We start from the raw sequence: 20,585 nt of genomic DNA, 5'->3' as shown, positions 1-20,585 counted from the left end.
TGGTTTCAGAGGCTCCCTCAAGGAAGGTTCTAGACTCTTGGGAATGTCTGAACCCATTTATCGGACAACGTGCCCGTGAGGTTGTAAGCGCTCCTTGGTCGTCTGTCCGCTGAAGCCATAGCGCAACCCTGCAGAAATCCTGTTTTCTTTGAACTCCACTAATGTGAAGGATCCATTGCCGCAGTCAATACAGTGAAAACAGCGAGGGCGCTCATCCAGGGCTCTGAGCATCCCCTCACATCGATGCGCTGGGTTGTCAAGGGATACACTTCAGGTAATTATGTGTTTTTTCTCTATTGTAGTGCCTATTTCCTACTCACTTAGTGTATGGGCGGATGTGCACGCACACGTGTGTGCAAAAGCGGGCTTAATATGGTGACGGCGACTAGGCTAACTGAGGGTTCAGTTCAATTCTGCGTTACTGAAGGAAGTAGCCATCAGGAACGCAGATTTCTTAAAGAATGACACAGCGAATCAACCTTAATGAGGAGTGATATTAAAAAGCATACAGAAAAAGTTCACCCAGATCAGTTCTGAGAGCCTCAGTAAATCTCATCGACAGTCATTTGCAGAAAAGGAACTTTGCTACCGTTCCAGTTTGTTTTATAAAAATGTACTTTTCAATCGACGCAACTTTGAACATCCAGGCAACTCTCCATAGAGCGGTTTCCATGGCGATGCACTGACACATTCAGACTGTGTTCTGATTCAGGGTGAGGCATGTTGGTGAGCTCTCCAAACCTTAGCCGCCCACACCTTTTTTTTAGTTCTTGTTCTAGAACTGACATCATCATCACTCCATTAGTATGCACCCTTTTGCTTTTGCCTGAAAGCTTCAAGATCACAGGAATGCTACAAAAACCCATCAGGTTTAAATAACATGGGGTCCTCGAATTCATGTCTTCGATGCCAGAGGGTATCTCTGATGTTTTCTTCCCACCCGCAACTGATTATTATTAAGGGTAGGGGTGGGCACTACTGATTTCGAAACTCATTACAAGAAAGGTCTTGTTTTTCGATTTGGGCAAGGACGGCTGCCTTGCTGTGTCTTATCCAGTTAACAGCGCTTATAGGGTTCAGAGCATCAGCGGAATGAACCCCAGGGGTGCGGAGATAGAGGCGGCGGCACATGAAGACTCCACGGCATATTTCACACAGAAGCACTTTCGGCTCCGCGTCTCTCCGACTGCGAAGGCCTTAGGAACACTGCTTCACGTGATGCCCCCCCCCGAATACAAAATGGTACACTTATAAGAAAAAAGGTGTCATGCAGATGCATCATGATGTCAAGTGCCGTGTGTTTTAGGACAGAAGACAGTTGGGTGTTCAACATTCTCACCAGGGGAGAACCGCTTTTCTTATAAGTGCTCACAGGGAGTCCATTGGACCAGCTGTTTAACGGCCAGTTTATAGTTTGGCAAGTTTTTAGTTTATACTTGAACGATGGACGATTTGATGTCATCGCTATCAATGTTATGCCCATCTCTGAGCTGAGTTAGACTTTGGCCCCATCGCTGGCTCAATTGTCATGACAACCTTATTATAGAATGTTCTCATCTGTAATTATCTTTAATGAAGTGTCATCAAGCTTCCGTGTCTTGAGCTTGCAAAGACCCCTTTTACTTTATACTTTCTAGGAGTGACAGCAATTAAAAACGAAGTTGAGTGATCATGGAATGTACAATGTAACGATATCCATTGTCTGATCAGTTGATCGGTCTGATCAGTGTGAATTGTGGGACCTTATATACACACGTGTGTGCCATTCCATGCTATGTAAATTAAATTTGCCAGGTTGAATCAAGTTCTTGACACATCTCAAGGGAAATTAAAGCAAACAGGAAGCTCCTTACCACAATTTTGAGTGCCACAGCAAAGGGTCTGATTTCAATTTTTTATTTTTGAAGCCACTGTAACATGTCATGTAATCGAGTCATGTTTTAAGTTTGTTTAATGCCCTTAACATATATAATGTATATACCTATGTGTAAAATCATGTAATATAATATTTTATATATTATTTTTGCCATTTATATGACATATATTCATAACACTTTCTCATCACCCTCTGGCCAATTGATTATTGTCATGTCAGGAAATTCCACCTTGTCAAATTACTGTGTATTCCTCAGGCTTACAATGTTACAGATACAAAAGCTTTAATGGAAGATGTAGCCCAGTTGGAGGGTATTGTCCTATATTATTCCTATATATCCATCCATCCATCCATCCATCCATTATCTGAACCCGCTTATCCTGAACAGGGTCACAGGGGGGCTGGAGCCTATCCCAGCATACATTGGGCGAAAGGCAGGAATACACCCTGGACAGGTCGCCAGTCCATCACAGGGCACACACACCATTCACTCACACACTCATACCTACGGGCAATTTAGACTCTCCAATCAGCCTAAACTGCATGTCTTTGGACTGTGGGAGGAAACCGGAGTACCCAGAGGAAACCCACGCTAACACGGGGAGAACATGCGCAGAGTGGCCCCGGCCGACGGGGATTCAAACCCAGGACCTCCTTGCTGTGAGGCGGCAGTTCTACCCACTGCACCATCCGTGCCGCCGATTCCTATATAGACTATTATATATGTTCTAAAAAAAGAATGAAGCACATACGTATTCACAGCACTTCATAATGTATGAACAGGGAGATAACGGCTTTTGACAACCGGCAAGGAATGATTGTGCGGACCATGCAGACGTGATATTTTTTCTCATCAAGGTTTTTGAGCCTTTGTGAAACCTCACTTAGGCATTATATACCGTAGGTGTTATGAATTAGGAGTCTTAGCCGCATAGCCATCCTCAGGAAGGATTGAAGTTTTTGAGATATTTCATTTTCAAATGAGGGCTAAAAATAACTACATAGGCTGACATCACTCTGGTGGATGTCACTGGTCACTGCGAATGCTGAATGACATTTTGGCAGCGGGTCTTAAAGCTGGGCACCCTCACAGGCCGAGCCCTGTGCCAAGCTCTGGGTAACGTCCTCCCAAAAGAGGCATTCACCACCTCAGCTGAACAGCAGGGCCAGTGTGAGCCTACGACTCATCGCGGTTTGATCGGCTGTTCTGTGTACATGGCAAAATGTGCCACGGGGTCTTTATTGTGCATTGGAGCACAGTGGAGAGATTATGTTTTTCTGTCCCACTGTGGACGCGCTGAGTCTCCAGGCAACCGTCATGTATCCTTTAATATTCCACGGCCGGTTGGACGAGTGGGTGGTGGGTGGGGGTGGGGGGTTGAAGAAGCCGCATCCAGCTTGTTGCGAAACATTTGTGCTGAATGGAATTCTTTCTAATGGACGAGACCACTTACTAGATTCACAATTGATTGGCCCATAAAGCAAGTGGGGTCGTTCAAGGATCAAACTGCCACCTAGCATTTCTTTGGACTTTCCTTTTTGATATTTTCTACCTTATGTTAATGAAAAGCACACATTATCCAGTCAACTAGGTGCAAACTTAATGAACTCGATCTTTACAGATGTAAAAAAAGATTATGCTGGAAGAGGTTGCTTTGAAGATTAGTAACTGCCTTGTCGTGGACACATATTTGATGATGTCGTACTATCACTTACAATAATCACCAGGCAGTTACCACAAAGGTAGTTGCTTGTGGGGCAACCTGTAGCCTAGTGGCTAAGGTACATGACTGGGACCTGGAGGTTTTATGGTTCAAGCCCCATTGTTACCAAGATAAGATCCACACGGCTGTTGGGCCATTGATCAAGGCCCTTAAACCCGCATTGCTCCAGGGGAGATTGTCCCCTGCTTTGCTTAATCAACTGTAAGTCGCTTTGGATGAAAGGATTGGCTAAATAACAAATTATTATTATAATTATTGACATCTTTGAACAAAATAGCAAAAAAGCCATATATAATTACCTCATCCACATTTATTTTTACTTTGTTTCAGTTTTTTTACATTTTCTTCTACAGGGTAGGTCGACTGAGCGTCTTGTAATGTACCCTGGAGGGGTATTAACACATCCTGCCCTAAATTGGCTAACCTGCATGTCTTTGAATTTGCTTGACCGGTTTCATGTCAGTGACTGTAATTTCAGGCCTTAATCTATGCCACGGGTGCCCAACTCCAGTCCTAGAGCGCCGTTCTGCGTGCTGGTTTTTGTTCCAACCAGTTACCTTCATTTTAGTTTTCTGACAGCTCGATAGATTCCACTGGTTCACTCCTGTACTGGATCACAATAAAATCCTTCGGATACACCTGCAGTCTATGACTGTAACTGCTGCTGACACAAATGACCAAGATACAGTACGATTGAGCTAACTGAATAATTAAGAGCAGAAGTTGCCTCAAAATCCTCAAATGGCACCCCCTGATCGATGCAGAGAGCTGCCGTGGCGAGTTGCAGGAATGTTGTGTCAGAACACGGCGCATTAGCGGGGAACGGCCGCGGCTCGCCCCTTATTAGGATTATCTTCTGAGGGAGAGCGCTCAGACTGTACCACTGGTGGTTGTCTCATCATAGCGGGAGCCAACGTCTGTGGATGGCGGTGCTAGTGTGGGAGTGAGTGGGAGACCATATCCAAGGTGAATGCAAATTCTGGCACAGAGCATTTCATTTCCATTGTATCTGGATCAGTCAGAGGGTATTTTGCCTGGATTCTGGTTACATAACGTGTTCTTCAAAAAAAAAAAAGAAGAAGAAATAGGAAAAAAATCTCAATACTGCGAAAAGGAGCCGTGCTGTGCAGACACTCTGAATTCCTCTTGGGTTTCTGGTGCATGCTGTTTTTGTGTGAGAGCCTGTGTGTGTGCGTGCGGTGTGCGTGAGTACTTGTGTGTGCGTGTGTGTGTGCTTGTGTGTCAGTGTGTCAGTGTGTGTGTGTGTATGTGTGTGTTGGGGGATCTGTATTCCGTTTGATTGGAAAATCAAATTTAACGTGGATACCCTGCCAGTTTGCCTTTGTAGTCGGATATAATCTCAGTTTATTTTTTTACTATAAGTTCAGAAACGTAAAGCTTTCTCAAAGATCGTTCAGATCACAGCGACGCGTATCTCAGTTAAGAATCCCAAAGCGTTTCCTATGGCTTCATCTTTCTCAAGTCATACTGAAAAGGAAGCAATCCCCCTGCCCATTGTCAGATTCAGCTACATTGGCTGTAATTACATTACGTGTAGTAGCTCCAATCAGACCCTTTATGAGGAGTTCACCATATTCAGTCCAACCTCCGTAGGGAGTACCAATTGAAAGTATACAATCGTGGCTTCAAACAGGAAAATGAGGATGATTAATAGGTTTAGTAAGTCATTTCTACAGCCGGCATGGCCCGAACAGTGCGCAGATATTGAATGAGAACCACCCACATACAGCAGCCTTTCCTTCCACAGAAGGGATGTCTGAGTGCGGTACGTGCAGTCGACGCTATGCTCCGCCATTCAGTAAGGCGGCGTTAAATCCACCGATAAAGAATCGGGGAAAAAAATACGGTTCCCTCACCTGGTCCTCCGAGGCATTACCGCGGTGCCGGAGCTCCGATCAATTAAAGCCTCCCGTTTTATTTTTAACGATGTGATTCACACGTTGCGAGGCTGGTTCCCTTCCCTCCGGCGCTCGGCAGCGGAGCAGGGGTGGGGGAGGAAGAGCTGGCGGATGCCAAGTTACGCAACCGTCTTCAAGGAAGCAGAGGCTGGGGCGTGCTGGAACTTTGTCAGGGTGGCGGTAGGGGCAGTGGCGCGATGCGTGTGTGTGCTTTTAATAGCCGGTCGTCCAACGCGTTCTCCACTCGCGAAGGCAGGGGAGGCTCCGGTTTTTGGGGGAGAGCGATGAGAGATTAGCGTGGATCGCTCTGTGCTGGTCCTTCTAGAAATTTCCGGAATCGTTGGCCGATTCCACGGTTACCAGCCTTAGAACTACAGTATATTTCAGTGGTGAAGTCCAATACAGCTACATCAGAGATCGGCATACGCTTCTATAACCCTCATGAGGTGCAATTGAGGCAACCAAGATGACCAGAAGGCACTTTTTTGAGAGTATTTCATAGGTTCCAATACACCTTACAGGCTCAGTAGAAGTATTTGAATCCAAAACAATTGCGTATTTGACCCAGGTCTGATTGGGATTCAGTACATCACTGCCAGTGTGGCAATATGGGGCACTGTGTTGTAGAAGATGATATTAAATGGAGCCTCTACCTCACTGTGGTCATTAAAAATCCCACTTAGGGGTGTCCTGGCCAAATTTTCACAAAAAAATGCACTTTTTTCTACTTCTGGCCACTTAATCATCTACACAACACGATGCACACTTGTATTCGCACCCACTTTGATTCCCCCATGTCATCAAGAAAATCGACTTCTCAGTTGACCTACTGTACCTGATTAAATAAAGGTTAAATAAAAACTCCCTGTGGTATTTTTAGTCCATGCCTGAGTGCAGGCCTGAGCCAAGACCTATACTGGAAACGTTTACAGCTTGCTTTCATAATATTTCTAAACATGCTAATTACATTGTCAATAATTACTTTTTTATACAAAGAATGCTACATTTTACAGCAGGTATAAATTACATTTCTACCTGCTGTAAAATGTTTGACATTCCTTATAAAAAATAGGTCATTATTGATACAAAAATATATTTAGCCAATTTGCTAGTTGACATTTAATTAAACATTGGATTCACATTTGTCACATACTGTACTGTAATGTATATTCAGTGCATTTAAAATGTTTCATTCACTCATTGTTTGAGAACATCTCTTCCAGCTGTCACTGTTCTCTTTGAAAATACTCACAGACTGGAATATACTGTATGCATTCAACAGTCACTTTGCATTGATTGAGCCTTTAAGAGATGAAACTCATTGGAATTTTCCTTTAACAGTGGCTGAGCCAAATTCTGCGGGGGAAAAACAAATGATTTCATTTTCTTTTGAATCATCCACTCTTGATGCCTCAATTCCAGGTTGTGATTTTATCCATTTAAAAAAAAAAATCCAACGCATCTGCTTGTTTAAACAGCCTCAAACTACAATTTATTTCCTTGCTTATTTCAGTCTTGTAATTCCTGCAGTGAAAAATCCGACCTCCCAATTAGTGTTTTAGAATATAATTTGCATATTTTTTGAACCATTTAAAAAAATTATTTTGACACTGAGGACAACTAGTGTATTCCTGCATACTTGACTTTAAAAACCAGACTGTCTTTTCCATCCATTTGTGAGTTTTATCATTTTCTACACAACTATTTGTTCTTGAGTTGTGAAACTCTGTTAAAAACACAAAATGGCGGCTGCTGGCTGGCTCATTCAGTTCAGGCACCATGCCGTGGTGCATGGATGGGCCTTGCGGCCTCGGATTGAATCGTAAGCAGCTAACTGTGGCTGGTAACTCAGTAGGGCGATTGGTAATTGCGTCTGCCAGGGAATAGGACAGTTCAGTCAGAAAGGGTTCTGTATCCATCGCTATGTAAGCGACCCCTACTGGTCGATCGGGTGTCAGCAGATTGCGGTCAAAGTCGTACATGAAAGGTCCTCCTCTGACTCCACTCTTTGCTTGCTTAGCTGTTGTCTGTGGTGTGAAAAGAAGCTGGAAACACTATATGGTTCAGTGTTTCAGTGATGAACCCTGGATGTTTAAACGTAAATGGCCAAAAATGTAGAGGGTTTTTGCAAGATGTTGACAATACTCAATTGTTGGTTGTAGCTAGAGGCTCTTGCTTTTTATCGTTTTTATATTTTCATGAACAAAATCTACTAACTAGCTATATATATATCCCTCTGATGTATATTGTTTGAGTTGTGCAAATTTACGACCAATCAACTTTGCATATTACAGCTGCAATGCTTACCGTACTGTAAATTAATCATGTGGTTATGAAATATACTATATATATATATATATTTTTTATTTCATTTAAAATGCAGGACACCATCTGTGTGGGATGGGAGACAAAGGGTCAAAATGTGGAATTGTAATAAACTTGCCTAACACATTTATTTTGTGTCTGTGCAGGATATTAAACCCACAGATGCCCACCTGCTAGTCTTTGGCAGAGATTTAGAAGAGATGCTTTTTAAGGAACACAGAGCAAGGTGGTGGGATCAAATTTTAAAGATGTGATCCTGGCCTGGGTTCAAGTGGCTTTGCATAGCCAGGAATTTGATCTCCAACCAACTTTCTCCTTCTGCTGCTGTTTATCACATGACATAGTACACATGTAGCTGGTGTAAACTTAAGCAGTGCAACACACGTAGAATAACCATGTTTCACTGTATATTCACTTAAATCTGGACTGTCGGTATGACTGTGTTGAAAAGTAATGTACTGTACCTGTGTCAATTTAATATTGTTGCATTATGATATGTAGTCTACTGTATACACCTAATATCAAGCCCAAGCCTTTTGGCTGGTCCAAAGATGACTAGAATAGTTATAACACTAAATCATACTCATCAATGCTTAATGATTACCAAAAGATTCTGTCCTTGGATGTCTATTCAGAATCCACAATCCCTTACTCTGCTGTGAACAAACAGGAATGTTCAGTAGCCTCTTTTAAAGGTTCAAGATGCTATAAAAGCCTCTACTTCAAATATGGTGAGTCGAATCTCACCATCTTCTGTGCGTGCATTGTCCACATTTATAAAGCACACATTGCAGACGAGTGCCCGTGTGGAGAATACTGCTTGCTTCCAAAGTGGCAGGGAGATTTTCAGGCTTCACAGATCCAGAGATGGAGAGAATGTCAGTGGGCACCAAAATGAAAATCAGTTCACTTATCTGAACATTTTGTTTGCCCTAACAATATACAGTATATCAAGGCTTTAAGTTACTTTCTTTTTATTAAATTTAGGAAACCATTTTGGGAGTGGGAGTAAATTAGAATGACAAACGTGACAAACAGACAATCAGATTCCCATTATTTACTGTATGAAGATTCCCCCTTAACTGTTTCTGTTAGATACTACTACTAGTACTATTATGACTTATGTCTATTATTTCTGGCATTTTCCATGAACTGAGATAAGGTAGCTGGTAGTTACCCAGAAACCACTCAAACCGACAGACCTGTGGTGATGTCCCACTAATGAACTAATATATAACTAATTTTAATTTTTGTTTGGTTTTTGTTTGGTTTCTCACAGCTTGGTGCTATATATGGACATGAGCATACATGGGAGGGAGACAGGTGCATCATGGGCAATGAAATGTGAGATGCCTAGTGACTGAAGCTGAGCATTAGAGTCAATGTTACAATATGTCCTCTTTGCCTTTAAAATTTAGATTAATATTTCCATTCCAGTTGGAAGGATCAAACCAAATTGCCCTGTGATTTTGGGCAATCAATACCACAGGGGTCCTCGCAGTAAAATCACTGAGTGATCAGTCATGATTAGGATATTAATTTATAAAACAACAGTAAAAGCTTTGTACTAATACAGTGTATACAGCTTGATTATGAAAACACTGTCTCACAGTACTATTCCTGGTGCATATTAGGACAGTAGTACTGTATATGTTTTACTGTTTCACTGTATTGTAATTATTTATGCAACCTTTAATGGAGCGTGTTGCTTGGCGATCATGCCCAAAATTTGTTTCTTAATGAGCCCCTTGCGTGGGGGTGTCTATAACTGACTCACCTGCTCTATGTTTGTCCAGAGCACAAACCATTTTGCAGATGTCTACCACACCCTATGGTTAATGCTACCGTCACTGAGTGTACAATATATGCTCACCAGTACACGGTTCACTCATCTGCAACTAGTGCTTTGGAGCATGGATGTTGGGCTCTGGCACTTGGGCTTAGTACTAAGCTAGGACTCTGCAAACTATACATTTCACTCCAGTAAAAACATCCCCATACCTTCAGAACTTGGAAAACAGCTTTTGGAATAATCTGCAGAAGCTGGAGCTGTGAATACCATTCTCTGATTGTGATACTAGACTACTAGTTGTATTGTAAACAACTGTGACTTGTGTTATTATTTTGTGTTATTGTGTATTATTGTTTGTCAGGTCCCTCTTGAAAAAGGGATGTCAATGTGAATGGGACGTAAGTAGGCGATAAATATGTTTTAAAATAAAATGGATTGTTTTATATTTTGTATGGATACCATGCCCCTGCTGGGCTCAAAAGCTAGTCACACGACTAGTTTCCACCAGGCGCAGTAAGGGTGTGTGACATATTGTGAGAACTGAATAGAATTTCTGGAGGCTATCAAAGTGGCTTGGCGATTCAGTTCCTTTGAAATCTTACATTTCTGCCCGGCCTTGCCCTAATTAAATGTCTATCTGATTGTTTAAATCCAGCTGGTCGAAACTATGACAAGCAAAACTTAATTAGGCATTAGACAGCATTAAATTGACCGTCAAGTGAAACACATTCATGTATTCATTGTTAATTTGAGCGGAGCAATGTCACTTCGTAATAGCCTCTTTTTTTTTGCCACGTGCCGAAGCTGAATTTCGAATCAATTTGCTTCACGCAAAGGGATTGAACAGGTTTTAAAATGAAATACAAGTCATAACCGTTGAACTGTAAGCGAGAAATTGTCTTCTTTGGAGAGGCCAGCGATATGGGTGGTGCCACTTCCACGATGTATACATATTTTATCTATTAAAGAGATTAGAGATTAAATAGTATGGCTAAATTATTTGTTTTTCAACACTATTTACAGCATTTACCGTCAATGGCTTTTTAAATGTCTTGTCTCAAGGACAATTATTAGGGAGCATTCAAAACGTTTCATGATTTAAGGCAATCAGTACCCCAGGCCTCCGTACAGTAGACTTGCAGATCGGCTTCATAATAGCGTAATTAGGATTTTAATTGACTTGTGTTTGAGCAGAGGAAAAAAAAGAAACACTACGTTACAGTGTGGGGAACACTGGTAATAGATTTAGATACCGAATATGTAGCTTAAGTATTATTATTCTATAAAGCGGCTTGAATCCATTACACTTGAGAATTTGGAAATTCATGGCATGTGTCAGAAGCTCCAGGAGCCCCGTGCAGTAAACAACGCTGAGACGTGTGCTGAGCTAGCTGTTCAAGGCTGACGTTCCTGTTAGCGATATCTTTTAGCTAATGATGTGTTACACGGTTAGCATTTGAAATGAACGATTCGACATTGCATGTGAATTATTATCAGAGCGCTGTTGAGTCACGGGCACCAGGATGTGCGGCCTATCTATGCTTGGGGGTGCTTGGACTCCGTGGATTCGGATTGGGTGACCTCTCGGCAGAGTTGAGCAGCTTTATTCTCGAGGGGAGGAAGGGCCGTCTCGAGTTCACTCTTCCTTTGCGATTTTTCCCCCTCCCTCGTTCTGTCGGCCTTTCGTCGAACGATGTGGAAGCGCTTCCTTGTGTATCTGTGACTCCTGCTCGCCTCTGGCACATTCTGTTGCCGTGGAAACCACAAAGCTCTTCTAGTCCGCTGTGCTGCATTGCCTCATGTGTAGCTGTTTGTGAAAAACAAGCGAGTGAGAGGTACATAGAGGGGGGGGGAGGGAGGGAGGGAGTGGATCGAGAGAATAAGAGAGGGTGCGATAGAGATGTTCATAGCGGAAGGAGAGTGAGGACGGTGAAGTAGGGCGCGATGGAGAAGGAAAATTAGAGAGGTAGAGAGTGAAGATGGAGAAAATAAGGTGTTGATTATCGTAGCACTCTTGAGAAAGTGACTAAATGTTCGCCAAGGCTGGCGGTCGACCAGCATGGCCCCGAACACCACCTGCCTTTCAATTTTTCTTCCTTGTAAATAGAAATATGGATTATGCTGTCACTCTTTCTACATATTGGAATGTCCTGTAGCTGGTCAATCTCTCAGCTAATTTACAGCTTTGCTAAACCACTCCACTGAGTGGGAGCAAGCAGAGTACTATAAGGTAATCAAATCTCTCATTACACACACGTGTACACGCACACGCAGGCACGCACACACACACACACCCGTGCCCACATATACCACATACACACATACACAATTGCATGTAATAGAGGGATTCCCTCATTTGCAAGTCTAACTTATTCCAACAAACACATTCTCTCTCACAGACGAGGCACTGTAGGTGTGTGTGTTGGTGCGAATGAGTGTGTTTTTGCATAATGCAGTTATATTCATGTAAACCCTATTTGGCCTCAGTTTCCTGAAATGGGTTATGTTCCATATAATTCCTATAGTAATGTATCTTCAGCGAGAGGTCTTTTGAACAATCTTTACCAAGGAAAGCTACCAGGTAGGAATTTTTCCATCTGCTTTTTGTAGAATTGCTGATCAAATTAGTGATATAATCAGAATTAAATCTTAAATGTTATACGCAGTCTCAATTCTAGAACTGTGATTGTAATGCATTGTACATTGATTCGAATGACATAACATTGATATAATTGGATTCAACACCATAAAACTGCATGGACTGTATCCAAGGTACTGTCGAACACGTGATCTACATTATTCTTGTGCAACCCATGTATTAAGAAATGCTATTCATAATGGGCAAAAAATCTGTCTTTGAATATCAAAAATATCTATGCTTTTAAAAAATTCTCATATGAACAAATGTCAAATTAGATGTGTTTTTAAACAGGATCCGTGTGAACATCCCTGAAAAATCCCATTATGCAGCACCGAGATTTCGTCCTTTGTTACCATGACAACCGTACATTTTAGTTCTGTCTCTTTTGATACATTGCTAGGGATCACAGTCCTTGAGCATTACATAAGTTCTGAAATATTCATGATGGGGGTTTTCCTGTGGCTAGAGCCTGTACTTGTTTTAACAAATTATTTATAGTTTAAGAAGAACATTTTGTTTGGTATTTATGGCACGGAAATGGAAAGATGTATGCCTCTGTCCTGTAATCTGTTCCACTGTGGAATTTGAGTGGGATCGGTTCTATTCCGAGGCATTTTCGGTCCATTGAAAAGATTGTGTCACTAATGGGAAGGTGGCTTGTTTCTCGTAGGAGACTGAAGCTTTCATCTTACAGCTCCCTGGCTTAAAATAGGCATGTATGTGGTATGGGGGATTTTTCTGTGCTAAATTTGAGAATTTTCTGTTGATTAAATGCCAAATACCAAGGTTACCTTTTAAAATTTATTTTTTCATGGGTTTTGTGCAACGATGAGCCAAAACATTATGACTACCTGCCTACTGTATGCTGCTGGTCCTCCGCGTGCCACCAAAACAGCTCTGACCCACCAAGGTATGGACTCTACAATCTGGCACCAAGACGCTAGCAGCAGATCCTTTAAGTACTGTTGCGAGGTGGATCTGCCTTGGATGTTACAGCCCATCCCACAAATGCTCTATCAGATTCAGATCTTGGGAATTTGGAGGCCAGGGAAACACCTTGAACTGTTTGTCATGTTCCATTCCCGAACAATTTGTGCATTGTGGCAGGGCTCATTATCCTGCTGAACGAGGCCACTGTCGTTGGGCAAAACCATTGCCATGAAGGGGTGTGCCTGGTCTGCAATGATGTATATGTATTCACATGAATGCCCGGGCAGACACAGGGTTTCCCAGCATTGTCCATAGTATCACACTCCCTCAACCAGCTTGTCTTCTTCTCACAGTGAATCCTGGTGCCATCTCTTCCCCAAGTGAAAGGTGAACATCTAGCCGTCTACATTATGTGAAGGAAACGAGACTTATGGTGGCCAGGGGTCAGCATTAGAACCCTGACCGTTCTGCGGCTGTGCTGCACCGTGTTGTGACACTTTCCTCCCATAACCATCATTAAATGTTTCTGTGACTTGTGCCACAGTAGCCATTCTGTTGATTCAGACCTGGCGGGACAGCCTTCATTGTCCTCGTGCATCGAGGAGCCTTGGGCACCCAACACCCTGTTGCCGGTTTGTGATTTGTCCCTCCTTGTGATTGGTCCCTCACCACTGCTGACCGCGGGAGCACCTTACAACCCTTGCTGTTTCTGAGATGTTCCGACCCAGTCGTCTGGTCCTTATGTTTTTGCCCTTCACATCCAACACGTCGACTACAAGAACCAACTGTTCGCTTACCGTCTAATATGTCCCAGACCTGGACTTGCACCATTGTTATGAGATAATCAATGTTATTTGGTTAATCTGTGAGTGGTCATAATGCATTGGCTCATCGGTATATATTAAAGATAATACTGTATATTTCCTGATTTAAATTGCTGGAGTGTAGCACAATTGTTGAATAAAGCAGTTTTAGTAGATGACTGAATCTCTTACATTCCTGAGGCACCTTTTATCATTTCGGTTTTTATGACTATGGCTCCTTACTATAGCGTGCATATGATGGCTGTTGCTGTTTCAGCGCAAACTCACACTTTAATTCTGAAGTGATTAAGGATTCATCCTTAATGCTTACCAGGGTGTCATCTCATCTCGCACGTTGAGGGTGAAAATGTCCTTGCACATGGAAATTTGAGTGTTGGGGTGAGGGGGTGGAAGGGAGGAGGGAAGGTGAGCAGATCTGATTCTGAGGCTTGATTTGATATAGATTTTCATTTCAATCCACGTTAAGTTCTCTGAGTGCTGGTGTGAAGCGGCAGGACAAAATGAGAGGTCCTGTTCATCCTGTTTAGCTTTGTCAGTAGCCAACTGACAGGTGCAAGTTCTCTACCCACCCTGTGTCACATTCACTCTGCTGTCTACATGAAAGTAGGCCACACATTTACATAAAAATACCTTGAATAAAACACAGCTTTTTGGGCTGTGTTTTTGTGCTTTTCACTGAGGAAAAGAGAATGTCTGGAGGAAATAAGACTGACCACTGTAAAAAAGGTATCTTTTAGCCTTGTAATGAGAGAATAACATTTTTTTTTCTCTCTCTCAAGTAGAAAATATTAGCTTGTTTCAACTTACTGTCTGCTTGACATGTGACATTTTTTACCTTTATGGCAAATGAGTGAAATTACTAAAACTGTCTCACCTCATTGGCAGTATTTTTTTCTCTTTTTAGCAAAAACAGTAGTAGAAATACTATAAAGTCTCAGACAAAAATACTTGAGACTGGCTTAGTTTTTGTTTTTTGCAGTGATTTCTCACACAATGATTTATGAGCCCTCGTGGTTTGAACCGAAGAAGTTCTCACAGCTGGCTCTAGAGGTCACGAGGTCTTAGATTTGACACTAATAATCATTGCTTCACAAACATTTTCTGCAACGTCTGAGATATGGTGACAGCCGGGACCACAGCGGCCCCCTGACACTGCGAGACAGCGAGCATTGCTCTGGAGATTATATAATTTTTCAGAACATCCACACAGTGTAGCCTAGACCTTCCTCTATGCATTTAGCTGCTGTAAAATGCACAAGTCAGGCAAACCTGTGCTTTTTCTGCATGTGAGCACCCAGGTGTTGTGTGGCCCAGATACCTGTATGTGTGGAAGCATACATCCTCTCCCCAACCCCCACCCCATCCCAAAGAGGAGTAGCATCACTATGAGAGCCAGAGACTGTGAAACTGAGAAGGTTCTGTTTAGCCGTTTCATTTATTGTCAGTCCAGACTTACAGATTGGGTGGAGGCAGGGATGTGTGAAACTGTCTGGAAGAGATCAGGTTACAGTAAGGCGGTGTAGGAGGAAAGGCCTTCTCCATGTCCGTGAGGTCTCCTATGAACAGCGGAAAGAAAATACACGCTGACAGCAGTTCTGAGCCTGGTAGCTATCAGGCATTGGAGACCTGCCTGGAAGACAGCATAGTGTTCAATAGCCACTCATCTGTGAGTCCCAAATGGTGTAGGCGTGTTTCAATACTTCAGTGTTGATGGGAGCTAGCCTTCGTCCACCAAGGAGCCATACGACATGTGATCCACTTTGGATAAAAAGTGGATCACATGTGGTATGGTAGAAGGTAAAAAAAGGTATGGTAAAAGTGGATCAAAATGTAACTGCTATCTGCCTTGCTTCGAGCAGTTCCGTTTTACTTTGCTCTTGCCATCATTCTGATACTAGTCAATCTTGGTCTCATCTGTCCACAAGATCTTTTACAAGAACTTGTTTAGATACTGCTTTGCAATCTGTAAACTGACCATCATGTTTTTGAAACTAGTGCTTTTCATCTTGCAGTGTACCCTCTGTAGATCTGTTTGTGAAGTCCCCCGGGGTGAGTTTTCACTAACACTGCTGGAGAGCTGTATTGGAGTTTTCAAGACTAGATGCTAAAAGCTTTCTTATACCTGCACTATGGAAGTGAATGAATACCCCTGACGAAGCCAACTGTCCAATTACTTTTGGTCCCTTAAAATGGGGAGACTATGTATGCATTTTTACTTATGACAACTACTTGCTTGACTCCCATCTTCGAAACATCACCCTCATGCTGTAGATGTGACAGGGTAATTTACAGTAGTCCTGGAGGACATTTTTGTACGGTGCTCACATTTTTTTCCCTCTGTGGTTTTTGTGCTGCCATTGTTTGACAGGAAAGCTGACTTGCGTTTTATGATTGGCCGGGTCTCCATGAATTTGCTGAACATGTTTCCGGGGGTCATACTGGTGGGAATACACTTCCATTTCACTGTAGATCACAGCATGCTCAGCCACCCACAATAATGTGGTCTGCATTTTACATATTTTCCACATTTTCCACATTTACATATTTGCAAGAGGTATGTCTCAAGAGAAATATTTACCTGAAATCCACCAGGCCTTATGACATAAATCAACATGCTGAAAGCCAGCAAGAAACAACAATTCCTTTACATTTGTAGGATTTGTAGAATTTGTATATCTCTGCATTGTATCATTAAGAACAGGTAAGAAAAAGGTAAAATGGAAATCCCCTATTGATTCTGAATTTGCTTCTTTTTCATTTACCTGTCTTTGACAGACCAGTTGTATTCATGGTCACCGTCCCCGCACTTCGATGAAGACAGACACTCCCCTCCACCCAGGAACATGAAGGGCTTATCCGGCGGCCGCACCCAGCACCACCTCCCGGCAGGGCACACCTGCAGCCTGGCCGAGTGCGAGCATTCCCACGACCACCACATCCACCATGACGCCCGGCACTCCTACTTGCTCAGCCCGACGGACAGCTGTCCCATGGACTACCACCACCGCTACTCGCCTCGAAGCTCCATCCACTCCGACTGCATGATGATGCCTGTCGGCATGCCCGGGGGGGGCGGGGGAGGGGGCGGGGGCGGAGCCGACCACGTGTCCAGCAGCACCTTTCCCAGGATGCACTACAGCTCCCAGTACTACGACACGGCCACGCGGGACGACTGCGCCGCCGCCGCTTCCGTCTCCGTGGCGGCCGTCACCTCCTCCTCCTCCTCGCACCACGTGAGCAGCGGCTCCAAGAGCAACCGCATTCCCGCCAACCTGCTGGAGCAGTTCGAGAAGCAGCTGCCCCTGCACCGCGATGGCTTCCACACCTTGCAGTACCAGCGGGCGTCAGCCACGGCCGCCGCCGCCGCCGAACAGCGCAGCGAGAGCCCCGGACGCATCCGCCACCTGGTCCACTCGGTCCAGAAGCTCTTCACCAAGTCCCATTCGTTGGAGGGCTCGTCCAAGATGAACGGCACCAAGGGGGAGAGCGGGGGAGGAGGGGGGCACCACCACCACGGCCACGGGCACCACTCCAAGCACGGCAGCAAGAGGAGCAAGAGCAAGGAGCGCAAGCACCGGTCGGGCGTGGGCGGCTGGTGGAGTTCCGACGACAACCTGGACAGCGACAGCACCTACCGCACCCCCAGCGTCATGAGTCGCCACCACCCGGACCACGCCGGCCACTGCTACCCCGAGTCCATGCAGGGCCACCACTTCGGCGACCTCACCCTCAAGACCTCCAAGAGCAACAACGACGTCAAGTGTTCGGCCTGCGAGGGCCTGGCCATGGCCCCCGAGGGCAAGTTCATGAAGAGGAGCTCCTGGTCCACGCTCACTGTCAGCCAGGCCAAGGAGGCCTACCGCAAGTCCTCCCTCAACCTGGAGAAACCCATGATGCACCAGGACCTGAAGCCATCCCTGAGGCCTTGTCACTACCTGCAGGTGAGTCCACTGCGATTTTAATACTGTCCGATACGTCCTGTAATGCCTCTGAATGAAATAAAGTTTGGCTGAGTTTGGCATGGCGTGCTCCCTTTATCACGTTCGTTAAACCGAAGCCGACACCTTTCAGAGGCTCCTCGCATCAGAACATCTCTGGCATGCTGCGAAGGAATACGAATTACCTATGAATAGCTCAGAAAAGTTTGGAAAAGGGAGTTGCTGCCCTGTTTATTTCATTCAGTTGCATTTTTCCTTGGATGTGTGCCCCTTTGTTGCTAGATAAGAAGACATTTTGTTCTTTTGATGAGAGCTGGCACTACTCAGTGGATTATCTATGGTCTCTCTTTGGGCTTGAATCTTGAACACGCCTCAACTCCACTCTTCGATCATTCAGTCTCGGACATAGTGTGCTTTAGTGTGCATTTGAAGAAATATAGTGTGCGTCCTTGACTGATGATGCACAGTGCTGTAGACATTTTCGGTTGACTTTCACATACCAACATTGCAACATGCAATATATTCCCACTCTTTCTCCCTGACACTGTTATTTGTGAGAACTCCAACAGAATGTCTGACACATTGAGAGATGTCGGATAAAATAATGGGGGAAATTTGTCAATGGTCTTATTATGTCTTAAGTATAATTGAACCAAACACATTGCAAACAATAACTTTTACTGAATGAGACTGTGGATGTTCTTTGTAAGGTGCTTCCTCCACTCACACCTGGACACCCACCCCATGCACACACACACACACACACAAACACACTCCACCTGTGATCAATGTTGATTCTCAGGTTGTTGCATCTTCTGACAGGTGCTTTACCTGAAATTCGTTTGTCGGAAGCTCTCTGGAGCTCTTGGAAATCTGGGGTCGATCCAACTGCTGTGTAGTCAATGCAGGCAGTGCAATAAGATACTATAAATACTGTCTTAACTGTACATTGGCTGGATGATGAAAGTTTTTTGTCATGGGGACAAGCAGTTCTCCAGCTGAATCCCCGCTGGAACCGTGCATTGCAATCAGGAAAATGGAGTGCGAATGCATATATCTTGTGCAGAACGAATTCACAAGCCACTAGCCATAAACAATGTGCTGTCTGGCAGTAAGCTCATGCATGACTGTGTTACCTACTGACACAGTTTGTAGCCACGGCTCAGAGCTCAGAGCTTGTGCTCTCTCAGTAGCTTAGAGGCCTGATGTTTAAAAAAAAAAAAAAATCGATCCTTTCATCATATACTATACTTGCTCTGTTCATTCGGGCGTGTGGCCTTTCCCTGCCATCATTGTACTTTGCAGTCATAAGAACATGAAAGGACAGGGTATTCTGTCCGTCTTGGTTAATCGTTCTGTTTATTTGTAGTAATAATGCCACACTTGTTTAGGGAAGGCCATTTGAATAAGGAGACATTATTATGTTGTATGTATCTTTCACTTTGCCAAAGATACATACAAACACACACACACACATGCAGACACGGACTGTGCAGTATTTGGACAGTGACACAATTTGTGTTGTTTTGGCTCTGCACTCCAACAAATTTTGAAATGTTTGAAATGAACATTTATGATGATGAAGTGCTGGTATGTGGTTAAAGTGCAGACTGTCAGTTTTTTTGTAAATACATCAAACACCGAATTAAGAGGTATACGAAATAGGATGAAGTAAATTCTTCATAACATACTGCGGCTTAAATTGTAAACTTTTTAACACTCAGGAAAAAGTGTTTTACACTAGCAAATTAAAATAATGGGAAAATAGTTGTATATTCCATCCCAAGGTATTTGGTCTGTCCAAAGTGGTCTGTTTCAAAGTTTCTTTTAGAATGGGTGTTGTTAAATAATGGTCTGTTTCTTTCCCCACCCAACCATTAACCAAAGACACCAGTGGTGACTATTCATCGAGTTACTCAAAATCTCCAAATGTGTAAACCTCAAAAGATGAAGTGACACTTTCAGACACTGAGGTATTTTTTTTAGTGTTATCCCTCCTGTGATGGGGTAATACTGACACAGGTAGTTCTTTGGCAGTAAGTGTATTATCAAGTTATTTTCTGACATGCAAAGATTGCTGGGAAATATGCCTGTATGCTGTTCAATGTCAAGTGTCGTATTTTTATCAAGTGGCGATACAAATCCTTTGCAATCAATGATTGCCCGAAGTCTGTGTAGGCCTGGCAGAGCATCAACAGGGTAGAGACCCAGCATCTGGTGATGTCTAAGGGTCTCTACCCTGGTGATGCTCTGCCAGGCCTGTAATACAGCCCTCTTCACCTTATCTTGGGTCTATTTGCCTTCAGTCTGGTCTTCACCAAGTGAAATTCATGCTCAGTTGGATTGAGGTCAGGTGATTGACATTCCACTTTTCAGCTGTTCCTTATTGCAGTATTCTGGTACAGGTTGATCTTCATCTGATTTGTCCGTAACACTTTGTTCCAGAACTGTTCCAGTTTGCCAGGGGTGTGCATCTTGTCATGAGGTTACACTAGCATAGCCCTCTCTTGTTAGTCATCTTTGACACATCTACATCTACATCCTAAAAAGTGTTCTTGACCTGTTAAATAGTTATGGATTTCTCCAAATACTCCAAATTTCCAAATACTTACGGAC

The 20,585-nt window shown here is 43.6% G+C and overlaps 1 protein-coding gene across 1 annotated transcript in view; it reads left to right on the top strand.

The window, feature by feature from the left end:
* LOC133129365 (disks large-associated protein 2-like) overlaps positions 1-20,585 on the top strand; it is a 148,012-nt gene that overhangs the window by 39,305 nt on the left and 88,122 nt on the right. The window contains exon 2 of the mRNA XM_061243402.1: positions 16,807-17,972. Within this exon, the coding sequence (XP_061099386.1) occupies positions 16,875-17,972 (1,098 nt within the window). The 5' untranslated portion in view covers positions 16,807-16,874. The remainder of the gene's footprint in view (positions 1-16,806; positions 17,973-20,585) is intronic.

The sequence above is a fragment of the Conger conger genome, chromosome 5 (genome assembly GCF_963514075.1).
Source record: "Conger conger chromosome 5, fConCon1.1, whole genome shotgun sequence".
Lineage (NCBI taxonomy): Eukaryota > Metazoa > Chordata > Actinopteri > Anguilliformes > Congridae > Conger > Conger conger.
Note: the sequence above shows the minus strand (reverse complement) of the source record. Positions and strands in the feature narration are given on the sequence as shown.